Source organism: Penicillium robsamsonii, assembly GCF_028829455.1.
Source record: "Penicillium robsamsonii strain IBT 29466 chromosome Unknown utg000003l_segment0_segment0, whole genome shotgun sequence".
In the NCBI taxonomy this organism is placed as follows: domain Eukaryota; kingdom Fungi; phylum Ascomycota; class Eurotiomycetes; order Eurotiales; family Aspergillaceae; genus Penicillium; species Penicillium robsamsonii.
Genome location: NW_026643221.1, coordinates 2,697,335 through 2,718,482, shown reverse-complemented (window position 1 = coordinate 2,718,482; position 21,148 = coordinate 2,697,335). Strand labels below are relative to the sequence as shown.

Here is a 21,148-nt window from a genome sequence, read left to right as displayed (position 1 = left end):
CACCACCAGCGACCATAGGGTCAACCACGGGACTGCGTATTACAATTAGAACAACATCGCGACCATGGCAAGGCTCAACACAGCCAACCCGCTGGTCAAAAACACTCCCCACAAAGAGATTGGCGCACGTACCCTAGGGACATCCCGCAATAGTCCACTGCCTAGAGAGCCATGTTTCAATTTCAGGAACATAGCCAAGCAAAACATGCCCATCAAGCCGCAAAGCCAGTCGCAACGGCAAGCAAATGGTCTAGGTGGATCATTTGATATATTCCCCGACAGCGACTCCGCATCGGAAAATGAATTTGGACAGCACAGGTCCACCGGAAAGCAGCAAAAGCAAAGGACACTGGGACTCGCACGTGTGAATTCGTTACTCCTACCAGCAAAGCGGAGACCACGTCCAGCCATCCGAAGGGAGACTGAAGATTATGACAAAGAGAATGATGTGCCGGACTACGCCACAGATGGATATCGAACCCCAGATTTGACGCCAACAAGACCGAGTGCCTCTCAGGCTCCCACAAGAACTAGGATGGATTATATCGCCGCGACACAACCAGTGATCAACCGCCAAGAAGAGCGAGAGGAGCCGGAAATCAGCTTTGAAGAAGAAGATAGCTCTGACTCACTAGACGGGTTCATTGTCAGCGACAATGACGAGCCTAGCTCCTTTGAGACATCGGAGTCTGAGACAGCCAACACAGAAGATGAACCTAGCCCGGCTCCGTCGCCTGTCAGGTCGCCAAGAAAAAGACTCATGCGTGGAAGAAGACCAATATCGGAAGCAGAATCAAACACTTCTGCAGACGAGGAGCCATCAATGGAAGCGACGAAGTTGGCGACAGAGCTGGACCGATCAATTGAGAAATCAAAGACTGTCGCAAAAACAGTCGCAAAAACAGCCGCCCCAACACCTAAAGACTGCACACCAAGTCTTGCAACCAGTTCCAAGTCTATATCCCCTGTCAGTAGGGCAGAGATACCCAAACCCCAGGCTGATTCAAGCTGTCCTCTTCATTTCGGCCTCTACAACTCCAAAGACCTCATACAACACCTTGAGGATCTTTATCTAGACAGCGACAATGAGTCTACATCGCCAAAATATCCAGAACAGTCCAAGTAAGTACCAAGTGACATGCATATGCACTCCGAGTTTCTCAGCAATTCTTCGTACTGACTACTTCTCACAGTTCGGAATTTTCTCTCAATAGCTCTATCACATCGGTTGGTAGTGCGCCGGGAATGGGCATTCCCACCACCATAAAGGCCCAGAAAAAGGCCGAGGCAGCACGGAAACGCGAGATTCGAGCCCAAGTGGCCGAATTCAACCAAAAGAAAATCGCCTTTGCCGAAGGATTCCTCCGACACCTTGACAATACCTTCAACAGCCAGATCTCTAGCATGACCAAGGCAACCGGCGGCATCAAAATCATCTGGACAAAGAATTTCAGAAACACTGCCGGGCGGGCAACCGTACGTACAGAACGGCTTCTGGAAGGAGAAGCGAGCGTGGAAGTACCCGCGAAGCGACGTTACCATGCCACCATTGAGCTCTCCGAGAAAGTCCTAGACAGCGAGGACAAGATCCTCTGCACTATGACACACGAGTACTGCCACCTCCTCGATATCATGGTCACTGAAAACAGGGCCAAGGGTACGGCGCAGCACGGAGCCAGCTTCAAGCAATGGGGCGACCGATGTGTCCGCGCACTGGAAGGCCACCCGATATACGGGGGCCGGGTTGAGGTCACGACTAAACATAGCTATGAGATCAACCACAAATACATCTGGGCATGCAAGGCCCAGGGCTGTGATTTCAGGGTCGGGCGTCACTCAAAGAGTGTTGACCCAAAGCGTCAGTTTTGCGGCCGTTGCAGGGGCGTTCTCGAGCAAATTAAGCCGGTGCCGAGGGCTGTAGCGCCGAGGAAGCCTGTTGTAAAGGCAATGGTTGACGAGAGGGAGATTGTGATCATTGATCCTTGATGTCTAATGGTCCGGTGATGATTGTACATATTTTAGTTGATCAGTGGGTTTATCAATGCGCCCAATTTAATGAATACGTGAATGTCTAGCTATGCCGATTGAACCTTGGAACGGTGAGAAATCGTCAATATTTGAAGGGGATTGGTAAGGAACCCCCCGGCTTCAGTATCCGTCCCCCACACGGTCTTCTACACCGCTTTCGTACTCCTCCCACCCAATAGTAGTAAGACAGCAGATACCTGCAATTTGTATGTAAACCCCATACACAATTAAGTCACTAGGATCAAATCCATCGTTTTCATCGTTTATCGTTTCCATCGTTTCCATCGTTTCCATCGTTTCCATCGTTTCCATCGTTTCCATCGTTTCCATCGTTTTCATCGTTAATAAATATGGCCTCTCTAGGCCTCGAATACCTACTTTCTGACTCGGATTCCGAGCTAGAGATCGTTCCCGAGTCTCCACCTATGGTGCTAAGCATTCAGAGGGTGCGGAAGCAGTCTGATACAGAAAAAACTGATATGTACGAGCAATAAATCTGCTGAAATGAGCATTTTTTACGTAAACTAGAATTATTAGAGGCAGAATCTTCAGGCGGTACTGAGTTCCAGGCAGGGGGTCTACTGAAAGGTCCCATTACCGGTCCCTATACCGGTCCCTATACCGGTCCCTATACCAGTCCCCTAGTTGAACATGACCAAGGGAGTTATAAACCTAATATTGACTTTCTAGAATAGTGGTTTGGCGTTTCTCGGTGGCTTGTGTCAACCGGAATGACGTGACAGATTCAGAATGGATCCAGCTTTTGACTGCAACATTCGAACTTTTCTAAGCCAAGCGTAGAGGCATTACAAGGCACAGGGCAAATATCATAGGGTTCACCCATAGCATACAGATAGGAGATACTCTGGAGTTTTTGTCTACTCCACGTGTTCGATACGTGGTCCGGATTTAGAAAATGCTACCTTCTTTTTGACTTGGGTATGATGTTGACGTTAACACTTAACACTGATTCGGTACCCCCATTCTCTTATCTTGGACATTTTATGTAAAAAAAGATTTGGCTGCTTTCTTTGTACATAGCCTGATGTCCAAGCAGTTTCGAACATGCAACGCGACTGCAACACCAACACACATTTGCCCTAAAGGGTTTCTGCTAGAGACGTTCAGGTTCCAAGATTAGGCTCGTCTGGCCAATTCTGATGTGATCGTGGAGAACTCAAGTCCCACTTTTCTTGCCCGCATGGTCCCGAGATCTACAAGTATATGTTGGCCCTTGCCTTGCTTGACTTTTAGACTCTTCCAAGGTTAGACTCTTAGCGTTACGTGTTTTATATCTAGCTGGTAATCCCCCAGGGTGGACGGATATATATATATATATATATATATATATTTATATATCTCTCTCTTTTATTTTGCCTTTTGTGCTCTGAGTATTCATTACTCAAGAAAATCAAGCACCGGAAATTCAGTACTCACGAAAACAATGTCAAAATTCACAGAGAAGACGGACAACTATCCAAATTTGAGTCATCCATTCGGATCAATGAGACCAGAATACGATGTCGTTATTGTAGGATCTGGCTATGGAGCTGGAGTAGCGGCAAGTCGCATGGCTCGAGCAGGGAAGAGTGTCGCGGTGCTCGAGCTTGGCTGGGAAAGAAGATGTACGGATTGAGAGGCCTCAGTGAAGATACTGCTAACATCCTCCTCACAGCCGGTTCATTCCCACGTACTTTCTCTCAAAGTTTAAAAGACTTGAGTATCTCGGGGAATTATGTGAAGAACTTCATCTCAAGATGGATGTCGTCTGGGGATCCCACGCGGCTTTACCAATTATTTTTGGGTGATGGACAGCATTATTTTAGTGCTCATGGTACGTGAAATTCAACATTTCCCAATGTATCATGAATAGGAGGATCTAACCGTTTCTTTGATTGGAACCATAGGACTTGGAGGGACTTCATTGATCAATGCTGGAGTTTTCCTGAAAGCGGACGAAGGAACACTGCAGATGAGTCCATGGCCGTCAGAGATCAGGGACGAGCCATCTCCACTCGAAGAATGTGAGTTACATATGCATATGGCGGAGCACATTTCATAACTAACCGATGCAGACTATGCACGAGCCGAAACAATGCTGCAACCTTCCAAGTATCCAGATACTTTAACCCCAAACAAACTCGAGCATCTTCAAGAACAGTCGAAATGGCTTGGAGGGAAAGAGGGCTTCGATCGGGTACCGTTGACCATATCCTTCCGCAATGGCCGCAACAGTGCAGGTGTCCCTATGCACGCAAGTAGACATTCGGGTCATGAGTGCACTGGTCTCAACGATGGTTCAAAAAACTCCGTGGCGACAACATATCTTGCAGATGCTTGGAACTGGGGAGCTGAGATATTCTGCGGATGTGAAGTTCGATTCGTAGAAAAGACGGACGGAGCAGGCTACACTATTCACTTCGCCTGGCATGGAAGTGGAAGGTCGGTGTTTGGGGATGATTTCAAAGAACAACTCTTTTGGGTTAAAGCGGTAAGTATTGGATTCACCTTTCAGAAATGGATATCGCAACTCACTCTCTCTGCTTCAATTACATTAGAAGGAATTTTGCTTCCTTGGGGCTGGTGCCTTAGGAACCACTGGAGTCTTGCTTCAGTCAAAGCAGCAGGGCCTCCGTATGTCACCGCTCGTTGGAAAAAATCTCTCCGGAAATGGCGACCTTTTGATATTTGGTACGTTCCCCGGAATATAAAAACGAGCACGTTTGATTTACAGATTCAAGGTTACAATGGAGGTGCCAATATCAACGGGATCGCCCGTGAATCTTCGCATGCTCCCCCTGGACCAACCGTTACTGCGATGATTGATAACCGAGTGGCTGATCCTCTGAAAAATCCCCTGTCTGGGTTTGTTATCCAAGATGGATGCATTCCTGAGATGTTCAACCCAATAATCCAAATCATGCTCACCCTGCAGACCATGAAGAGTCAGGCGCTGTGCTGTCTTTTTAACCCTCGCGAACAAACCAGAAAGATCATTGCCTCTCTTAGGTCTCTCCTCTTCGGTCCATATGCACACAATGGGGCTCTTCAGCGGACATCAACTTATCTTGTAATGTCTCATGACAGCAACGAGGCAACGTTGACCTTGAAGGGTGATCAATTGTATCTGCGGGGACCAGCAGAAGGACGATCGGAGCATTTTGGAGGGATAAGGAAGGTCTTCAAGGACCTTTTCTCTCGCACAGGAGCAATGATGGGATTCTCATACCATTACGGTAAGCACCAAGCAAAGTTACTATAAAGCTATGCTAAACATAGCCAAAGGTCGCCACCAGGAGGAAATTACAGTCCATCTCCTCGGAGGAGCCAACATGAGCAGCGATGGAACAGGGCACGGAGGCGTCACAAATCATTTAGGAGAGGTCTTTAGTGGCTCTAATGGTGAAGTATACAGAGGTCTTGTGTGCTGTGATGCATCTATTATCCCGACAGCCATAGGTATGCCAAAAAGAATTATTATTTATGGCTTGCTATGTACTGATTCCGACAGGTGTGAACCCGCTGGCTACAATATCTGCCCTTTCTGAGCGATGCGTTAATCTACTCGCCGAGAGGTCTGGATTTTCAATTGACCTTGAGACTAAAAATCAGCCTTTGAATGCCTACAGCAAGCCTAGTGTGTCATGGGATCGCCAGGAGGATCGAGACGGTCCCAAGAAAGTACCCCAGTCCATAGGATGGCAATTCACAGAGACCATGCATGGGAACATTAGAATAGGGTCGAAGATCGAAAGTTTTGAACTCTCTGAGAGGGTACGAAAGGGTTCATCCTGCGCGATGCGCATGTTTCTTACGGTCGAACTCTGCCGAGGAGGTAAGAAATCGAGAGAACCCTCTAGTAGTGGAATGCTCACATGTTCAGATTCACGATACCAAGGAATATGCACCGGGACGATTTCTTGCCACGCGTTATCCAAATCCACGCTCAAGATTGTCGATGGGAAGGTGGACTTTTTCACGCCAATGGAAGAGGAGGCTGAATCATCAGCCATTTCATATAACCTGAGGCTCCTCTCGGTGGAGGGCATAGAGTACCGCCTCAAAGGTCACAAGCTCATCAACTCAAACATCTCATTCTCCGCCAGCAAGACATGGGAAGCGACAACTACAGTGAACGTCAGTATCACTCGACTGGACGGGAAAAATATTGGAGCAGGAGCCCTTCATATCTCATTGCCAGACTTCAAAAAGCAGATAAGAACATTTCGGACGACATCCGACTTCCAGTTCCGTCTGATCTTGACTTTGATGATGTTTTTTGCTTCTTTTATGTACCATATCAGTCTCTTCTTCTTTCGCCCTTTCGTCCATATACATTTCCCTCGGACCTCAGCCAAACCCACCGATTCAAACCAGCCGCCTTCAAAACAGCTTCCTCCAAAAAAACCTCCTTCCAGATCGTCCAAGATCACCGCAAGTGATGGTGTCCAGGTACACCTTGCTATGTATGATCCACTCCCTGTCCAAAAGACAGACAAGCTGGAACCCAAGTCCAACCTTCCACCAGTCCTGCTTTTACCCGGAGTCACCGGGATCAGCGTGCACAATCTATATTCACTGCCATTTTTGCGCTGTAACATGGTTGAATATTTCACGCAGCGTGGACACCGATGCTACGTACTCACTCCTCGTTGGAGCTGCGATCACGCCGTTGCCCAAAATTGCACTGTATTCGACTCCCGCCTTGACATTGCTGCTGCGATAGCATACATCCGTGAGCAAGATCGACAGAAGCCCTATGTGATGGCCCATTGCCAAGGTTCGGTGGCTCTCTGCATGGGACTACTGGATGGAACTATCCAGGGTAGCCAACTTCTCGGCATGACTGCCAGCTCAGTCTTCATGAACCAGGTCTTTGGATATTGGAACTCCCTCAAAGGAGGAACGACTCTGCTGGTCCAGTTTTACGAATACATGGCTGGGAATTACTTCCCGGCTGTCAGCAATGCTAAGAGTGTTCTTTTCCAACAACTACTCGACACTCTCCTTCGTTTCTATCCTGTTGGACACACACGAGACGTCTGCACGTCTACAGCGTGCCGCCGGGTATCTTTCGCTTTTGGGTTGCTATGGAATCACGAGAATCTTGACAAGGGTCTTCATGAAAATATCCACCAATTTGTCGCGGGGACCCATACAAAGCTTATGAAGCAAGTGGTTCGCAACGGAACTCGGGGAGTCTGCATGGATAATGATTCACGTCCTCTTCTGACAGCCGAGAACTTGCAACGGCTGCAAGGACTACCCATTCTCTTTGTCTCGGGTATGGATAACCAAGTATTCAATCCCGAGACTACCCTCAAGGACTATGAGTTGTTGCGACGAAAATTTGGTGAGAAACTTTATCGCAGATTTCTAGTCGACGGGTACGGGCATCTTGATCCTATTGTTGGAAAGAATGCGGCCGATGATGTATATTGGAGGATCTTTGGGCACTTGAGCTGGTGCACCAAAGAGATGGAAAAGATGAATGTGGAAACCAATGGAATATGAGACAATGCATTGAAGTTGAGGGGATTGGGAGGGATACGCAGGGGGACATCAGGCTACACCGCTGTCCCCAGTGCTCGAATCCCAAAGTGGCTTGGACTGAGGCGCAACTTCGAAGTGCTGATGAAGGAAGTACTATCTTTTATTGTTGCACAGGATGTAGAAACAGGTATTCAAGCGTCCTTCTTCGTCAACCTTTTTCTGATACTTGGATTTAGATGGCAGGAAAATAACTGAACCTTTGCGGGAATAAGTCTGATAGCTATGCCAAAGTGGATCGATTAAACTACTTCGCTAAAACCCAAGACGAACCAATAAGGTAGACGAATCTATATACTATGTGGGACCCCAATCACTGGTAGTCGCTTGGATAGCCTCACCTTACATCCGGGAGGCGAATAAGACCCACAGTCCAAGACTTGGTTCCTGAGCAAAAAAGAATTTGTCGAATTCGTAAGCCTAGACATACCCCAAAGCATCATGTCTCAACTCGTATATATCGCCACAGAACCCTCAGACCGGATTCGTGTAGAAGGAATCACCACGCCCGATTGGATCCACTCGCAGTTAATCGAAAGCGTCGACGCGATCAAAGGCCGCCAATTTCGTGTCACCGGTCCCATCCCCAAAGGCGCCTGTCTCCTCGTCGATTCCCCCTACGCAGTCATTCCCGTCGTCGACGAACCCGCCCACAACGACAAGCTCATCTGCAGCAATCCCGCATGTAATCGACCAGCGCCTCGCCACACCCGGACTTCATGTCCGAATGCCTGTATCCCGGATGTGGCGTGGTGCGGCAACATATGCCGCGACGCAGATAGTCTTCGACATGACTTTGAATGCGTTTGGCTCAAACGGTATGCCGGGACTATTCGATCTAAATGGGGTGAATATGATTTCGGCATGCTCTGGATGATTCTTCGGCTGCTTGCTGCGCGACATTGTCAATTATCTGAGCGGACATTGGCTGGTGTTGTCGAGTCGACGAAACATTGGAAGCATGGTTGGAGTGGAATTGAATCGCTTTGTGGTTCTGAGGATACTTGGCCCCATGACAAGGTCCGATCTTGGTCTACTCTTGTGAAGAAGTATCTTCGGAGCAGTTCCACTCTTCCCCATGAGATGAGTGCAGACCGTGTTCTTCATCTCATTTGTCAGGAAGAGGCAAACTCATTTGGGCTTTATCCACGAGAAACAGGTCATTTTCCCGTGCCAAACCCTCCTGTCGACAGAGGGGAGCAATTTGCTGCGGCTGTTTATCCCACTGCGGCAATTGCTAATCATTCATGTTTGCCAAATGTAGGGCATCTTCCCCCGAAACCTGAAATTGCGAAAGTAATGCTAATACACCGCAAGATCATCCATAAAGCTGATGACAAAGGTCGCATGGTTTTTACCGCCTCCCGCGACATTTTTCCGGGCGAGGAATGCTGCATCTCGTACTTCGACCTGACACAATATACCGATCTTACTTCGCGTCGCGAGCATCTCCGAAAATCGTTCCGTTTTGTGTGCCAGTGTGAACGATGTGTTTCCGAAGAATCCGCAGACGAATCCACCGAATGGACTGCAATGCCCATGATGGATATGTGAAAACCACTGACTATAAAATGACTAGATCTATAGAAACTTTACTACATAGCACTATACCACAATACACGTTTTTATTTATGTATAGATTAACACACGCTTGTGTAATCCTTAAAAAAATAAGACCTCGGGAGATATTGCAAGTCAACTGTTGATTTATTTGATTTATCTACTCGTAAAGCGCAAATGGCACTTCCATATCCCAACCAGCCATTATAGCCATATCCTCCCAATAAAATCCCAATCCCAATCCACCATGTGTCATCCAAATCCATATGGAAAAAAAAACGCTTAAACAAAGAGACCCCAATCACAAATCTCCAATTTCCCAAGCAAAGCCCCAATAGTCTCCTCAGCCAGAACCTCCTCAACAGACAAGCCCCTGGGATCCCCATTCTTATCAAACTCCTCATGAGGCACATTAAAGAAGACCAACAAATCCGTCTCCTGCGCCTCAAGCCTAACAAGCAAGAAGTGGCACGTCAACCTGGAAACCTGCGGCAAACCATTAGAATCGCCATTCATCTGCGCACCAAGCACCCCGGCATCCGCAACACCAGCAGCAGACCCCTCAGCAGACGCAGGGACGCGTCCGGCACCGCTACCGCGCACCGGCGTCGTGAAAGAGACAACGCCGCGATACGCCTTGATAGCGGAAGCGGGGGTAGGCGAGGACGAAGCAAGCTGGACTTCGACGCGCGTGGGAGACTTGATCACCTGCATGGTGTCGCCTTCATCGCAGAGATCGTGCAGGTGGTACAGGGCTGCGGCTTGGTCGACTGTTTCTGCGGTTGCGGGTGCTGCGCTACCGCTGCCTGGGGCGGCGGTGGGTTGTTGGTGGTTGAGCGTGGCGAAGGTGTTTAGAGCTTCGGCTTGTGGGACACGCTGGTTGATTTCGATGATTACGTTGGAGAGGGTGGTTGGTGAGAGCCATAGCTCTTGGTGGTCGGGGACCTCCCGCAGGGTGCTGGGATTGACGTTAGTTGGGGGATCTTTTTTTGATTGGGATGTTTCGGGATGGGGTGAGGAATAGAGTGAGGTAATACAATAAGAATTTGATGCATAGAAAGGGTTGTATACTAACCTCGAATCAATCCAGCCTTGTGGCACGACGCCTCGAATGGCTCCGCCAAAGAACTCTTGCTCTGTGAATTGAGACATGATGGAGTTGATATGTGTTATAAGACGAAAGGGTTTGATCTTTTTTTTTTCTTGCGTTTTTCTTTTTGAAAGGATGTTCTGCTGATTGTGCAAGATCGAATTCAAATCCAAATTCTTCGAGACAAATTGCGGAGTTTTTCCCCGATGCCTTTTTGCTTGGGGTTCAACAGTATAGAAGAAGACAGGTAATACTGGAGAGTAGCACAGATTAACAGTGAATATATAGTTCCAGAATAGAGAATCCGTTTAGGTAGACGAGCAGTCATGCATGAGGCAACAGTGCGGGCGGGTGTTTTCCGTCCAATGACGTTTGGTGGTTTGGCGGGGTGTTGACTCAATCTACAAAATACATATTAAGCGACTTTGGAGTCAGACATTTAGGAACTTGAGTCATGATAGCTGTGTCTTCATTTCATTTAAAATTCAAATGGCAAAGTGAATCTCCGTTATTAGAGAGCGGAGTTTTCACCATTTACTCAAATAACTCCTCTAGGTACCCGTCTAGCTCAACCAGCTTGAACTGGTCTCCCCACCGAATCCGGAACTCCTTCTTCCGGTATGCGTAGCTAGTGCCCTGAGAAAAGCTGACAAGCTCGACACTCCAGCCGCGCTGTAGCCCGCGCTCGACCATCTTCATGAAACCTCCGGAGAACTCAGCCGCTGCCGCATCACCTGTCGCCAAAACAATCGTTGCCGGGGGGTCTGTATCCAAGATGCTCTCCAGGATCTTTAGGTGTAGAATTTCGTCCACACCCTGCTCAACCCATCGCTCTCCAGAGGCGGCGACCGTTTCAGGACCGCTGGATGCCCCCTGGGAACTAGAGCCAGGATTCTTCCGGAACTTATGGTTGCGATGGGGTGTTGTGGTCTTTACTTTGTGCACACGTTCGAGAATACTCGCTTCGTAGCCGAGTCTCTCGGCTTCGTCAACCGACGGGAGGCGATCTGAGCCGACCAAGACTCTCTTGGCGGCCTGGCGGCCGCGTTCCATGATCAATGCGAGGTTAGCGAATGACATATGGACACGACGAATTCGGGTTGAGAGAGGGATATTTCGCGAGGCTTTTACTGAATCGTGAAATCCAACCATGATCTGAGATGAATTAGTATGAGAAGGGTTGGGCAGAGGGCGAGACGGAAACACACATTTGACATGTCAACAAAGACATGAATGGGACGTGAGCCAATACCATCATCGGGACGATGATCTAAAGCCAGTCCCACTTGAGACACGATTTTTGCGTACGCAGGGAAGTGACCGAGGAGTCTGGTCATCAAGATGACTCTTCGCTCCTCGGCCGGCCGGTGCAGGGTAGACCGCACAGTACCGCTCGAAGTATGTCCTCGGATGGCGTTGGCATTCAGTATCCAGTCATTATCGTCAAACGATGACGGTGGGGTTTCATAAGTGCAAGTTTTCGCTCCAGGCGCATGGACTTGAGATGGGATAAATGAAAAAGCCACAGGTTTCTCAGAAATGGGATGATCGAACACAATACTTGTGTCTGAGTCTAGCCCGGCACTTTCTTCGGAGGTGATTGGGTTATTGCGCGTGTTCTTTCGGATATCTTTTCCACGAGATCGAGTCTTAGTTTTTGTGGGAGTATCACTTGGATCACCAACTCTAGGTCTAACAATCGCCACAGGAGGGGTTTGTGGACCACGGACACCAAATTTCACATTGGCACTCGTTCCAGAGGGGTCACGGCCCGAGGTCCGCCTCAAGATAGTGAACGATTGACCCTCAAAATCGATAGGAATATCTGTCGCGCGCGCATTTGGAGGAGAAGAAGAATGGGAGATATAACCAGTGGTGTCTTTGAGGACCTGAGAGACTGGCTCATTGGTAATGCGAGAGGTATTGGATGGAGCGGGGACGGATGTTTTAATGTCATACAGGCCAGAGAATGAGACCCTTTTGACGGGTCTTTCCGTTGAGCTAGAGGGTAGTTCTTCGAGCGATGGCTGAAATTTCTCCAGCTCAAGCTTGGTGGTCTTTGTGGTTTCTAATGTGGGCGTGACTCTCGTGGGAGCAGGGCTTCCGTTAAAAATATCCCAAAGAGAGCCAAAGTCACCAAGCTTCGGGTTACTCCGCTGAGAGATAGGATCCATAAGCCTGCCATTAGTTGTGTAACGGGGGTCATCCTTGGCTTGTTGTTCATCAGGTGAGGGGAGTGCAATTTCATTGTGGCGACTAGGCCTCGTAGTGCAGCCCTCGATGGGCGATCGTAGTAAGTCATGCACTGGGGTAAAGTCCCAATTTGAAGAGACAGGGGAATCCGGCGTGAGCATTGGAGGCTAGATGAGATAGGTGTGACGGGTGTGTAACGGGTTCGTGTGTTGAAGTTTGGATGGTAGCAAATGAGAGTCCGATAAATTCAAATAGTCACGGAGAATGAGATGACAATGCATGAAGAAGAACGAATCTTATCCACATGGTGAGTCAGAACGAAAGAATGAGGGATGAAAGCAAACAAGTTGATGGACGACTGACTAAAGTTGATGCCCAGGCAGGGCGACAGAGACGGTGAGTGATTCTGCCAGGTATACTTGACCGCCTTATTTGTTTGTTCCCAATTAGGCTTAGTTGACCGAATATGGGGTAGGGATTATGTCATATCACGTGAATACGGAAGATATGATAGCCAAGCATCATGTGATTTTACACTTGAAGCCTTGGCCCTCAACATCCTCATGATGTCATCTCTGGAGAAACTGGGAGAGCCTGGAAAATCCATTGGATGCCACAGCCTGTACGTAGTGAAAGGTCATCTACAGACAGGAAGTATGCTGATTGGAGGAACTGTTATTAAATTGGAGATTGTGGCTAGTCTGGGGTCCCGGCCTTGGAAATAGATCTGTACACACATTACCTAGTTGGCGTCCATTGTGAATAAAGCAAGTCAATCACGACAGCAAACGACGTCATGTTGCCTCTCTTTATGAGCTCGCGACGAGGGCAAACAAATCTATATAAACTCCCCTCTTTGCCTCTTTAGCTGTTCTTTTTCCCAACATCTTCTACTTCAATTGAACTACACAGTTTACTTCTCCTCCCAACCACCAAATTTCAATCAATATTCATCATGTCTGATATCGGTCGCAAAGATTTTAGCACCAGTATGTGACACTACTTTACCTTCCTGTCAAGATGTCAAGACATCGTTACTGACTACTTCTTCCTACAGAGGCCAAGGAGGAGCTCACCCCCGACTCCACCAAGTCTACCCAGGACAAGCTCAAGGAGACTGTCACCGATACTAGTGACCGCGCTAGCCGTGGCTTGCAGACCGATGATAGCAAGGGTATTGGCCAAGAGGCCTTTGACAAGACTCAGCGTGCCAGTGACAATCACGGCCACGGTGGTGCCACCGGCTCCATGTAAGTTACTCTTCTTGGAACCAAAGAGTCATATTCTAACCATACTTTCTAGTGGTGATAAGGTCAAGGGTGCTCTCGGCCTCGGCAACTAAGATGGCCATCCTTAGGCGAGTGATCATCATTATGGTCGCCCTGCAATCAAGACTCACGAATCCATGATACCAATTACGTTTTTTCCAAATAGCCAGAGGACACACTCTTCGAATTCATCACATTTTCCAAGGGAAGCAATTTTCATTATGTAGACCAAATGTTGTAAGAGGAAGGTAGTTCTACAGAGAGTGTGTAACAACTGTAACAAGAAGGCTAAGGCTAATATTTAGCTTAAAGATCTGTTCAACTGTCTTTGGATCCTGCAAGAATTTTTCCAGCCTTACTGGGAGCCAAATGAACCGATTAGAAATGAAAGCCAACCACTGACAGTAGTCCCTCTGAGCGCCAAAGGATGTGGCATTAGTACCGCTCATCTATACTGCCGACTATTGAGTCTCGTTGTCGCTTTAGCTGTCCCAACTCGCGCTCTAGCTCCTTGTATTTTGTCCGTGCTCCTGGGGTATCCTTGGGAAGATCATGATACGCCCTCACACGGCCTTGCAGCGCCTTGACCGTCTCCCGCATCCTGATAACATTCTCCTCCTCCGCCATCAGCTCCTCAATAGTCGGCCCCCGGGGCTGAATCTTTTCCAGTGATGTAATACGATCTTGGTACTCCCCGACTTTGATCGCAAGTGTCTTCGTGCCGCGTGTCCACTCAGACGTTAAGCTTTGTATATCGGAAGGTGTTTCATATGCCACATCGGTCTTCAATTCCTCAAATTCCGCTTGTAATCGTGCCAGCTCTCGCTGGAGATAACTATGCAATGTGTCGACCTTTGCAATTTGTTCCTGGGCCTCAAACTCCTCCACCGTGAGCTCCACAATCGACTGTCCCAGATCCCCCGGGCTCGGGTCCAAAGTATTGCCCAGAGCTACGGCGGAGTCGGCGAGGTCCTCTAGATCGCATCTTCCTGTATCATCCAAACACATCTCGACTTCATCAAGCAGTTGGTTCTTCTGTTGTTCGTGGGGATCTTTGCGTTCGAACTCTTCCCGTATTTTGTATGCCTGAACAGCCTCTTCGTGCGCTCGCTGTTGTAGAGCGGCTTCTTCGTCTGCAGCATCATTGGCTGCAGCTAGGGTCAGGAGGACGCGGAGTGTATTTTCATTGCGCTCGAACTTGGGGACCGGTTTGGGCGCGTATTGTCGATTGAGCCAGGAGTTCACGTACGCCCAATCTTTGGCTTGGATAGCAGCTTGGCGGGCCTTAGCCGGCGAAACGAGTGGACTATCCATGGGATCAGGTAGCAATACAATTCCAGAAATGAATGAAGTGAGACAAATCAGGAGGGGAAAACAAATAAAGCATTGTGTTGACGATAAGATACGGCAAAGGCGGTCGATGCGCTAAGTGCGCGGTTGTCCTCTACTTCCCCTCGCCGACTCTCCGCTGGGTTGCTTGAACAACAATGACCAGCTACTTTCCATCGAGCGGCAGCGCCAGTAATGGCGCCAATATGCCGACCCCATCATCTCCATTGTCCCCGTCAACGCAGCGCCCGACCGCACTCACCAATCGGCTGACAACAGTTCTGTCGGCATCGTATGCGGACTCGGACATTCGGGACTCCCTCGAGACTTTGAGCTTGAGGGGCATTCACAACACTGCAGAAACACGTCGGCAATTACGACTAGATGTGCAAAAAGAAGTTGTCGATTGCAATGCGGAGATTGTCAAGGACTTTGGGAAAGTGGCAGAGGTGAGACTCCTATTGATCCTTTAGAGATAGGGATCTGGAATTCTAATTTTTAATGGCCATAATAGCAATTGAGACGGATCGGAACGGTTGTCTCGACACTTAATCAGACATGCGACGATATGCGCAAACGAATCAACCTCGCAAAGCAGGATACCATGCCGGTACTCGAGGAGGCCAGTACCCTAATAACACAAAAGAAAGAGACCGAGACCAAGCAACAGCTATTAGAAGCCTTTTCGAAGCATTTCTTGGTTCCGGAAGAGGATCTATTGGTCCTGACATCGGCCGAGGAGCCTGTTGACGAGCGGTTCTTTGACGTGCTAGCTCGTGTCAAGCAAGTGCACCACGATTGCGAAGTCTTGCTTGGCGGCGAGAATCAGCGACTGGGCTTGGAGTTGATGGAATTGAGCACTCGGAATCTCAATTCAGCATACCAGAAACTATACCGGTGGATCCAGAAAGAATTCAGGTCCCTGAATCTAGAGGACCCTCGCATCAGCAGTACGATCCGCCGCGCTCTACGGGTGCTGGCAGAACGCCCAAGTCTATTCCACAACTGTTTGGATTTCTTTGCGGAGGCACGAGACTATGTGCTGTCTGATGCTTTCCACTATGCACTGACTGATGCCGTTTCCGGGTCCAATGGGCCCGGCGCCGGTGATCATACTGTCAAACCGATTGAGTTCTCAGCGCATGACCCACTGCGGTACATTGGCGACATGCTTGCGTGGGTGCACTCGACAACCGTATCAGAACGAGAGGCTCTTGAGTCATTGTTTGTCGATGACGGGGATGAACTCGCTCGGGGGATCCAAGCCGGCCTGAACAGTGAGCCCTGGTCGCGTATCGATGAGGACCAAGAGGTTACCTTTGATGGCCAAAAGGCCCTTAGTGACTTGGTCAACCGCGACCTTACTGGAGTGGCTCGATCACTGCGGCAGAGAATAGAGCTCGTCATCCAGAGCCATGATGACCCTGTCACTTGCTACAAGGTGGTTAACCTGTTGTCTTTCTACCGCACAACCTTCACCAAACTAGTGGGCGCACAATCCCATTTGGTGGACCTAATCCAGACCTTGGAAAAGTTCACTCTTGGCCACTTTGAGACTTTGATGCGCGACCAGATCAGCGTCTTGGCGGGCGACAGTATTGCCCTCACTCCACCAGACGACCTGTCGCCCCCACAGTTCTTGTTAGATGCATTGGAAGACCTGGAATTGTTGATGAAGACCTATGAGGCCTCTGTCGGACCAGAGGATTCATCTCCAGATGTGAACAACGAGAACCCGTTCACTTCTGTCCTCCGGGCGGCCTTTGATCCATTCTTGACACTAGCCCGGTCCTCATCCGATGAACTGCAAACCACCACAGCGCAGTCCATTTACCGTACCAATGTTCTCCTTACTGCCCGTGCAGCTGTGGCACCATTCCCCTTTGCCAGCTCCACACACGTGCCTCCCATTTCTGCAGCCCTATCAACCCTACGCAGCGATCTTCTCGACACCCAACACCAATTCCTCCTCGAGACCTCTGGTCTTCAAACGCTCTTAGCAGCACTGGAACCTTTCTCCGACACCACCGAAGACAAGACCGAGACGCCGGACCAGCAGAAACCTCATCTAGCTGACCTGGCCAATCTCCCAGCCTTCCAACCAGAGTCCTTGATTACATCTAGTCAAACACTCGATGACTTCCTCCCCTCTGCACTTATGGACGCAACTGATAACCTGAAGCGTGTCCAAAGCCTTTCCCTTATTCAGAGCGTCACCGAGGATGCAGTTGAGGCCTTCTGCCGTGATTTCGAGTTCATCGAAGGGATGATCATTGCCGCGGACGAGGCCCGAGGAACTGTGAATGTGACGGTTGGAACCGGGGGTAGCGTTAGTGGCCAAAGTGGTAAATCTGATGGCAAGACAGAAGCGGGCGAGAAGGACGAAGAGGCCGAAGAGGGAGGTGAACAATGGACTTTGAGGTCGTTGTTCCCTCGAACGACAGGGGAGATCCGAGTGTTGTTGAGTTGATATATTTCCTGTACAGTTCTAAATGTACCTGCAGCTATACCCCACAACTCTAATTTTTGGGCGCTTTTAGCTTTGCGCTAGGCTGTGATATCCACTGAAGATCTATTAGGACGCAGATAGACCTCCGACTCCCGTTTTCTCATTTCGACCGGCTGCTGTGTCTAGTCTAATGGTGACTGAGCCATGATTTGTGTCCATATTTTAGCATGTACAAACTCCGGCCCCAATAGGCAACCCAAATCAAAATACGGCCCCGACAGCCTCGGGATTCGGTTTATTAGTATGAACTAAGTAATCTAAATCTACTATGTAGATTTACCCAAGCCCAGATGCCACAGAGAGACAGGCTTTGACATAGGAATATGTTACATAGTTAAGAAACAAGGTTATGAAGAGCAGTGAAAGAATCACTTTTCCATTCCCATAATCGTACAAAAAAATACAAAGTCCCCACACACAAGGAGGATAGAAGGATAACCCAAGAGGGAACCAAATAGAGACAGAGCAGAACCAAAAGAAGTCCAAGATTAGTGAATCCAAATCTATTCTATCCGCCACGCTCACCAAATTCTTTAGCCCAGTCTTCATATTTCTTGAGTCCATCGGTGGATACACTAGGTCGAATGGAATACAAACTTGCTTCGAAATCTTGGAATATAATGGCACGGATCTGGTCCATGGGTGTATGTAGCAGGGCCTCACCCAGATTGCGTAGGGGACCCATGGCCGCATCTTTGGCAAGCGCTGTGATGTCTGAACCGGAGAAGCCTGGCAGATGTTAATAAGAAAGATACAAAAAAAAAGGAACGCAGGGGAGAAAGCAACATACCTTCTGTCACCTGTACCAAGACCTGGATATCAGCATCGCTTAGCTCGTGGTGCTGGTGACTGAGAAGCTTGCGTATCTGCTGCTCGCGAACATGGTGTTCCGGCAAGGGGATGTACTGGCGACGGACGAAGCGGCGACGTGCAGCCTCGTCGATATCCCAAGGCATATTGGTCGCCGCTAAAACGAGTACACGACTAGCATCGCCTTCTTTCTTCTCGCGACTTGTTTGTTCGCGGCCAGCAGCTGCACGCTGGAGATCAGACCATTGAACCAGGAATTCAGTCTTGGAGCGGCGGGAGGCCTCGTGCTCTGAGCCGGATGATCGAGCAGAAAGGAGGGAGTCGATCTCGTCGACGAAGATGATGGATGGAGCGAGGGCTTTGGCGAGCCCGAAAAGGGCGCGCACGAGCTTCTCGCTTTCACCATGCCATTTGGATGTTAAACTGGAGGCGGAGATGGAGAAGAAGGTTGACTTTGATTCTGTGGCTACTGCTCGTGCGAGCATGGTTTTGCCTGTGCCTGGGGGGCCGAAGAGGAGCATTCCGCGAGCTGGCTCACGGAGACCAGAGAAGAGGTCCGGACGGAGGAACGGGTAGACTACAGCTTCTTTGAGGGCCTTTTTGGCTCCTTCTAATCCTGCTATGTCGTCCCAGTGCACTTCGTCACCGCGTACTACGATGTCGTTCAGGATTTGCTTTGCTGACTGGGGATCCACACCCCTAGGCAATTTTTCCATGATCTTCAAGGTTTCACTGTCTTCTTCCTCATCTTCGTCCCCTGTCTCGCTTGCTATGGTCGGTTGATCTGAAGACTCATGGTCGCTTGACAATGGTGTCTCTCGCTGTTGGACTGGTGGGGCTTTGCGCCGTATTGGACTATTCTTTTGAGATATAGCGAGCCGGTCGACACCGCGATGAAGATCGTCCCCGCTAGCGGATGATGGAGAACCGCGGGCCCTTTCCCCAATCTTGGGAGATCTAGGCGCAGAGCTTGTCCGCGGCATATCGATGGAAGAACTTAATTGACGGCCAAGCCGAGGCGTCAGATTCCGAGAACTATTTGAAGTATTCTCGGACTTGGTGGTTTGCATTGGCTGGCTTGTCGGTTCATGGGAAGATCGCAAGGCCACGGGCTTGGGTTTGATGGATGGTTTAGGTGTCGTGAAGTCATCCGGGTTCGGCATGGACATTGAATGAGGAGGATGTTGTAGTTTGGGGCTGCCAAGTGGAGGTCGAGACACCCGCGGTGGCAGCGCACTAGGAGACTGAGTAGGTGGTCTAGGGGAGGACCTCTTCGGAGACGAACGAGCAGGCTCTCGGAAACGGGCAGCAGGACTTGAGTCCCCGGTTAGGTGGTCTCGGGGGCTGCGAGTTCTCGCCTGCCGAGACTCATCCCTAGAACTAGGTCTTGGTTCTAACTCTCGGCGGAAACTGAGATCATGGGCAGCGGCGCTTTGCCGGGATGACACCAGAGCCGCATCGCTCACAGGCTTCTCGCCCAATGAAGGGCGATAGATGCTACCCCATGCTAGACCCGCAGCCGTGGAGGCAGCAGGCCTCATATCCTTCTTTTTTGATGCTACCTTGACTTTCTTGCCATTCTTCTTGGCGTCACTGCTGCGCAGAGTTGTCAACATGGGTTTCCGGCGCTCGGGGCTGGAGCCACGCGACTTCGCTTTGTCCGAAGAGTTGGAGTTCACACGCAGTGCAGGTGTACTAGCCGCCGATAGGGTCGCTGGACCAGCATCATCATTAAGTGGCGGCGAACCATGAATTTGTTTCGTCGGCAGCCCATGGCGGCCAGGTATGGTGGCTGGTTTGGAAAGGTCGGTGTAGCCCACGGCAGGAATTGTTCCATCTCCGATCCATCCAGGAGTGTTCGAAGGTGACGGGGAAGGTATGCTGGGGACAGATTTGCCCTTGACTAGAGTAGCCTTCTCTTTATTGCCATTTGTCTCTGCAGATTCTTTCCTGCTTGCTTGGAGAGCACTTAGTAGATCGACCCGTTCTCGGCATTGAACCTCTAGCGCCCGAATGGAGTCCTGCAGGGCTTTCTCTGTTTCGGATTTCGGAGTATAGTTTGAGGGCACACGGCGGGCATTGTGATGATAGATAGTCTCGAGGGCAGATCTCCAGGACCGCAATGCTTCCTCCTCATTGTTCTAAGATAATGAGCTTCGGGCAACGGGTGTCGGAACTAGTGGACTTACTTGGCCCTCAAAGTACACGGCGGTGGAGCACGCGAGATAGCAATCGTCGTACGTCTTCTGCAAGGAAGACGCAGGCCGTGGACGCATCATTGGGAATAATCAGGCCCGCCTGAATCCATTTCACGACAAGTTGGTGGAGTTGGTGAAAGCGATGATCTCCCGCAGATGAGGGGGGAGGATTTTTCGCGTGACGTCGTCGGTTCGGGGAGTTTACTGCATGCGGCCAGTGTACTATGTAAGGTTGTATTGGGAATTTTTATAGTCAATTAAGATGGTCATCATCTCTAACATTCCTCACATCTATGGGTACATGCAAGATCCTAAAAAAAAACAGAAGTTATAGTGATGCCACAGAGAACCCAGCCCTCTCAAAAGAAACCAAAAACAAAGAAAACCCGAGGTTTTTCCAACGCCGGTCACAGTATAGGACACATCGAATGGAGAGCATCGAAGAATCCAAAAAGGAGAAGAAAAAAACAGCACCAGATTTAATCTCCGAAGTCGAAAGTGGCCGTGTCCCCGTTTTTCCAAAACTATACATTGCGGAAAACGCTTCTCATAAAAAAGCCCTAAACATGCAAGAAGATCGAAACTCGGGCTCTGGCCCAGGATGCGCCACAAG

At 49.4% G+C, this 21,148-nt stretch overlaps 9 protein-coding genes across 9 annotated transcripts; 5 read left to right on the top strand and 4 right to left on the bottom strand.

Moving 5' to 3' along the window:
• Positions 1-64: 64 nt before the first annotated feature.
• Positions 65-1,986, top strand: N7447_005753 (uncharacterized protein; the record flags this gene model as incomplete). Its single annotated transcript, XM_057230015.1, has 2 exons — positions 65-1,122; positions 1,194-1,986. The coding sequence occupies 2 exons, from the start codon at positions 65-67 to the stop codon at positions 1,984-1,986; spliced, it is 1,851 nt and encodes a 616-aa protein (XP_057085105.1).
• Positions 1,987-3,472: 1,486 nt separating this feature from the next.
• On the top strand, positions 3,473-7,542 carry N7447_005752 (uncharacterized protein; the record flags this gene model as incomplete). The annotated part of the gene is made up of 9 exons (XM_057230014.1): positions 3,473-3,653; positions 3,704-3,862; positions 3,936-4,052; positions 4,104-4,519; positions 4,587-4,719; positions 4,770-5,264; positions 5,314-5,487; positions 5,540-5,863; positions 5,912-7,542. 9 exons carry the CDS (start codon positions 3,473-3,475, stop codon positions 7,540-7,542), a joined length of 3,630 nt encoding a protein of 1,209 aa, XP_057085104.1.
• A 477-nt stretch (positions 7,543-8,019) lies between these two features.
• N7447_005751 (SET domain-containing protein) lies at positions 8,020-9,132 on the top strand (the record flags this gene model as incomplete). Its single annotated transcript, XM_057230013.1, has 1 exon — positions 8,020-9,132. The coding sequence occupies one exon, from the start codon at positions 8,020-8,022 to the stop codon at positions 9,130-9,132; it is 1,113 nt and encodes a 370-aa protein (XP_057085103.1).
• A 288-nt stretch (positions 9,133-9,420) lies between these two features.
• mog1 (Ran GTPase-binding protein MOG1) lies at positions 9,421-10,290 on the bottom strand (the record flags this gene model as incomplete). The annotated part of the gene is made up of 2 exons (XM_057230012.1): positions 9,421-10,096; positions 10,214-10,290. The coding sequence occupies 2 exons, from the start codon at positions 10,288-10,290 to the stop codon at positions 9,421-9,423; spliced, it is 753 nt and encodes a 250-aa protein (XP_057085102.1).
• A 472-nt stretch (positions 10,291-10,762) lies between these two features.
• Positions 10,763-12,582, bottom strand: N7447_005749 (NYN domain-containing protein; the record flags this gene model as incomplete). The annotated part of the gene is made up of 2 exons (XM_057230011.1): positions 10,763-11,383; positions 11,437-12,582. 2 exons carry the CDS (start codon positions 12,580-12,582, stop codon positions 10,763-10,765), a joined length of 1,767 nt encoding a protein of 588 aa, XP_057085101.1.
• Positions 12,583-13,376: 794 nt separating this feature from the next.
• Positions 13,377-13,763, top strand: N7447_005748 (heat shock 9/12 family protein; the record flags this gene model as incomplete). Its single annotated transcript, XM_057230010.1, has 3 exons — positions 13,377-13,410; positions 13,479-13,671; positions 13,724-13,763. The coding sequence occupies 3 exons, from the start codon at positions 13,377-13,379 to the stop codon at positions 13,761-13,763; spliced, it is 267 nt and encodes an 88-aa protein (XP_057085100.1).
• A 361-nt stretch (positions 13,764-14,124) lies between these two features.
• N7447_005747 (uncharacterized protein) lies at positions 14,125-15,003 on the bottom strand (the record flags this gene model as incomplete). The annotated part of the gene is made up of 1 exon (XM_057230009.1): positions 14,125-15,003. The coding sequence occupies one exon, from the start codon at positions 15,001-15,003 to the stop codon at positions 14,125-14,127; it is 879 nt and encodes a 292-aa protein (XP_057085099.1).
• Positions 15,004-15,176: 173 nt separating this feature from the next.
• Positions 15,177-17,488, top strand: cog6 (Golgi transport complex subunit COG6; the record flags this gene model as incomplete). Its single annotated transcript, XM_057230008.1, has 2 exons — positions 15,177-15,467; positions 15,533-17,488. 2 exons carry the CDS (start codon positions 15,177-15,179, stop codon positions 17,486-17,488), a joined length of 2,247 nt encoding a protein of 748 aa, XP_057085098.1.
• Positions 17,489-18,035: 547 nt separating this feature from the next.
• Positions 18,036-20,616, bottom strand: N7447_005745 (uncharacterized protein; the record flags this gene model as incomplete). The annotated part of the gene is made up of 3 exons (XM_057230007.1): positions 18,036-18,256; positions 18,318-20,478; positions 20,527-20,616. The coding sequence occupies 3 exons, from the start codon at positions 20,614-20,616 to the stop codon at positions 18,036-18,038; spliced, it is 2,472 nt and encodes an 823-aa protein (XP_057085097.1).
• Between the last annotated feature and the right edge of the window lie 532 nt (positions 20,617-21,148).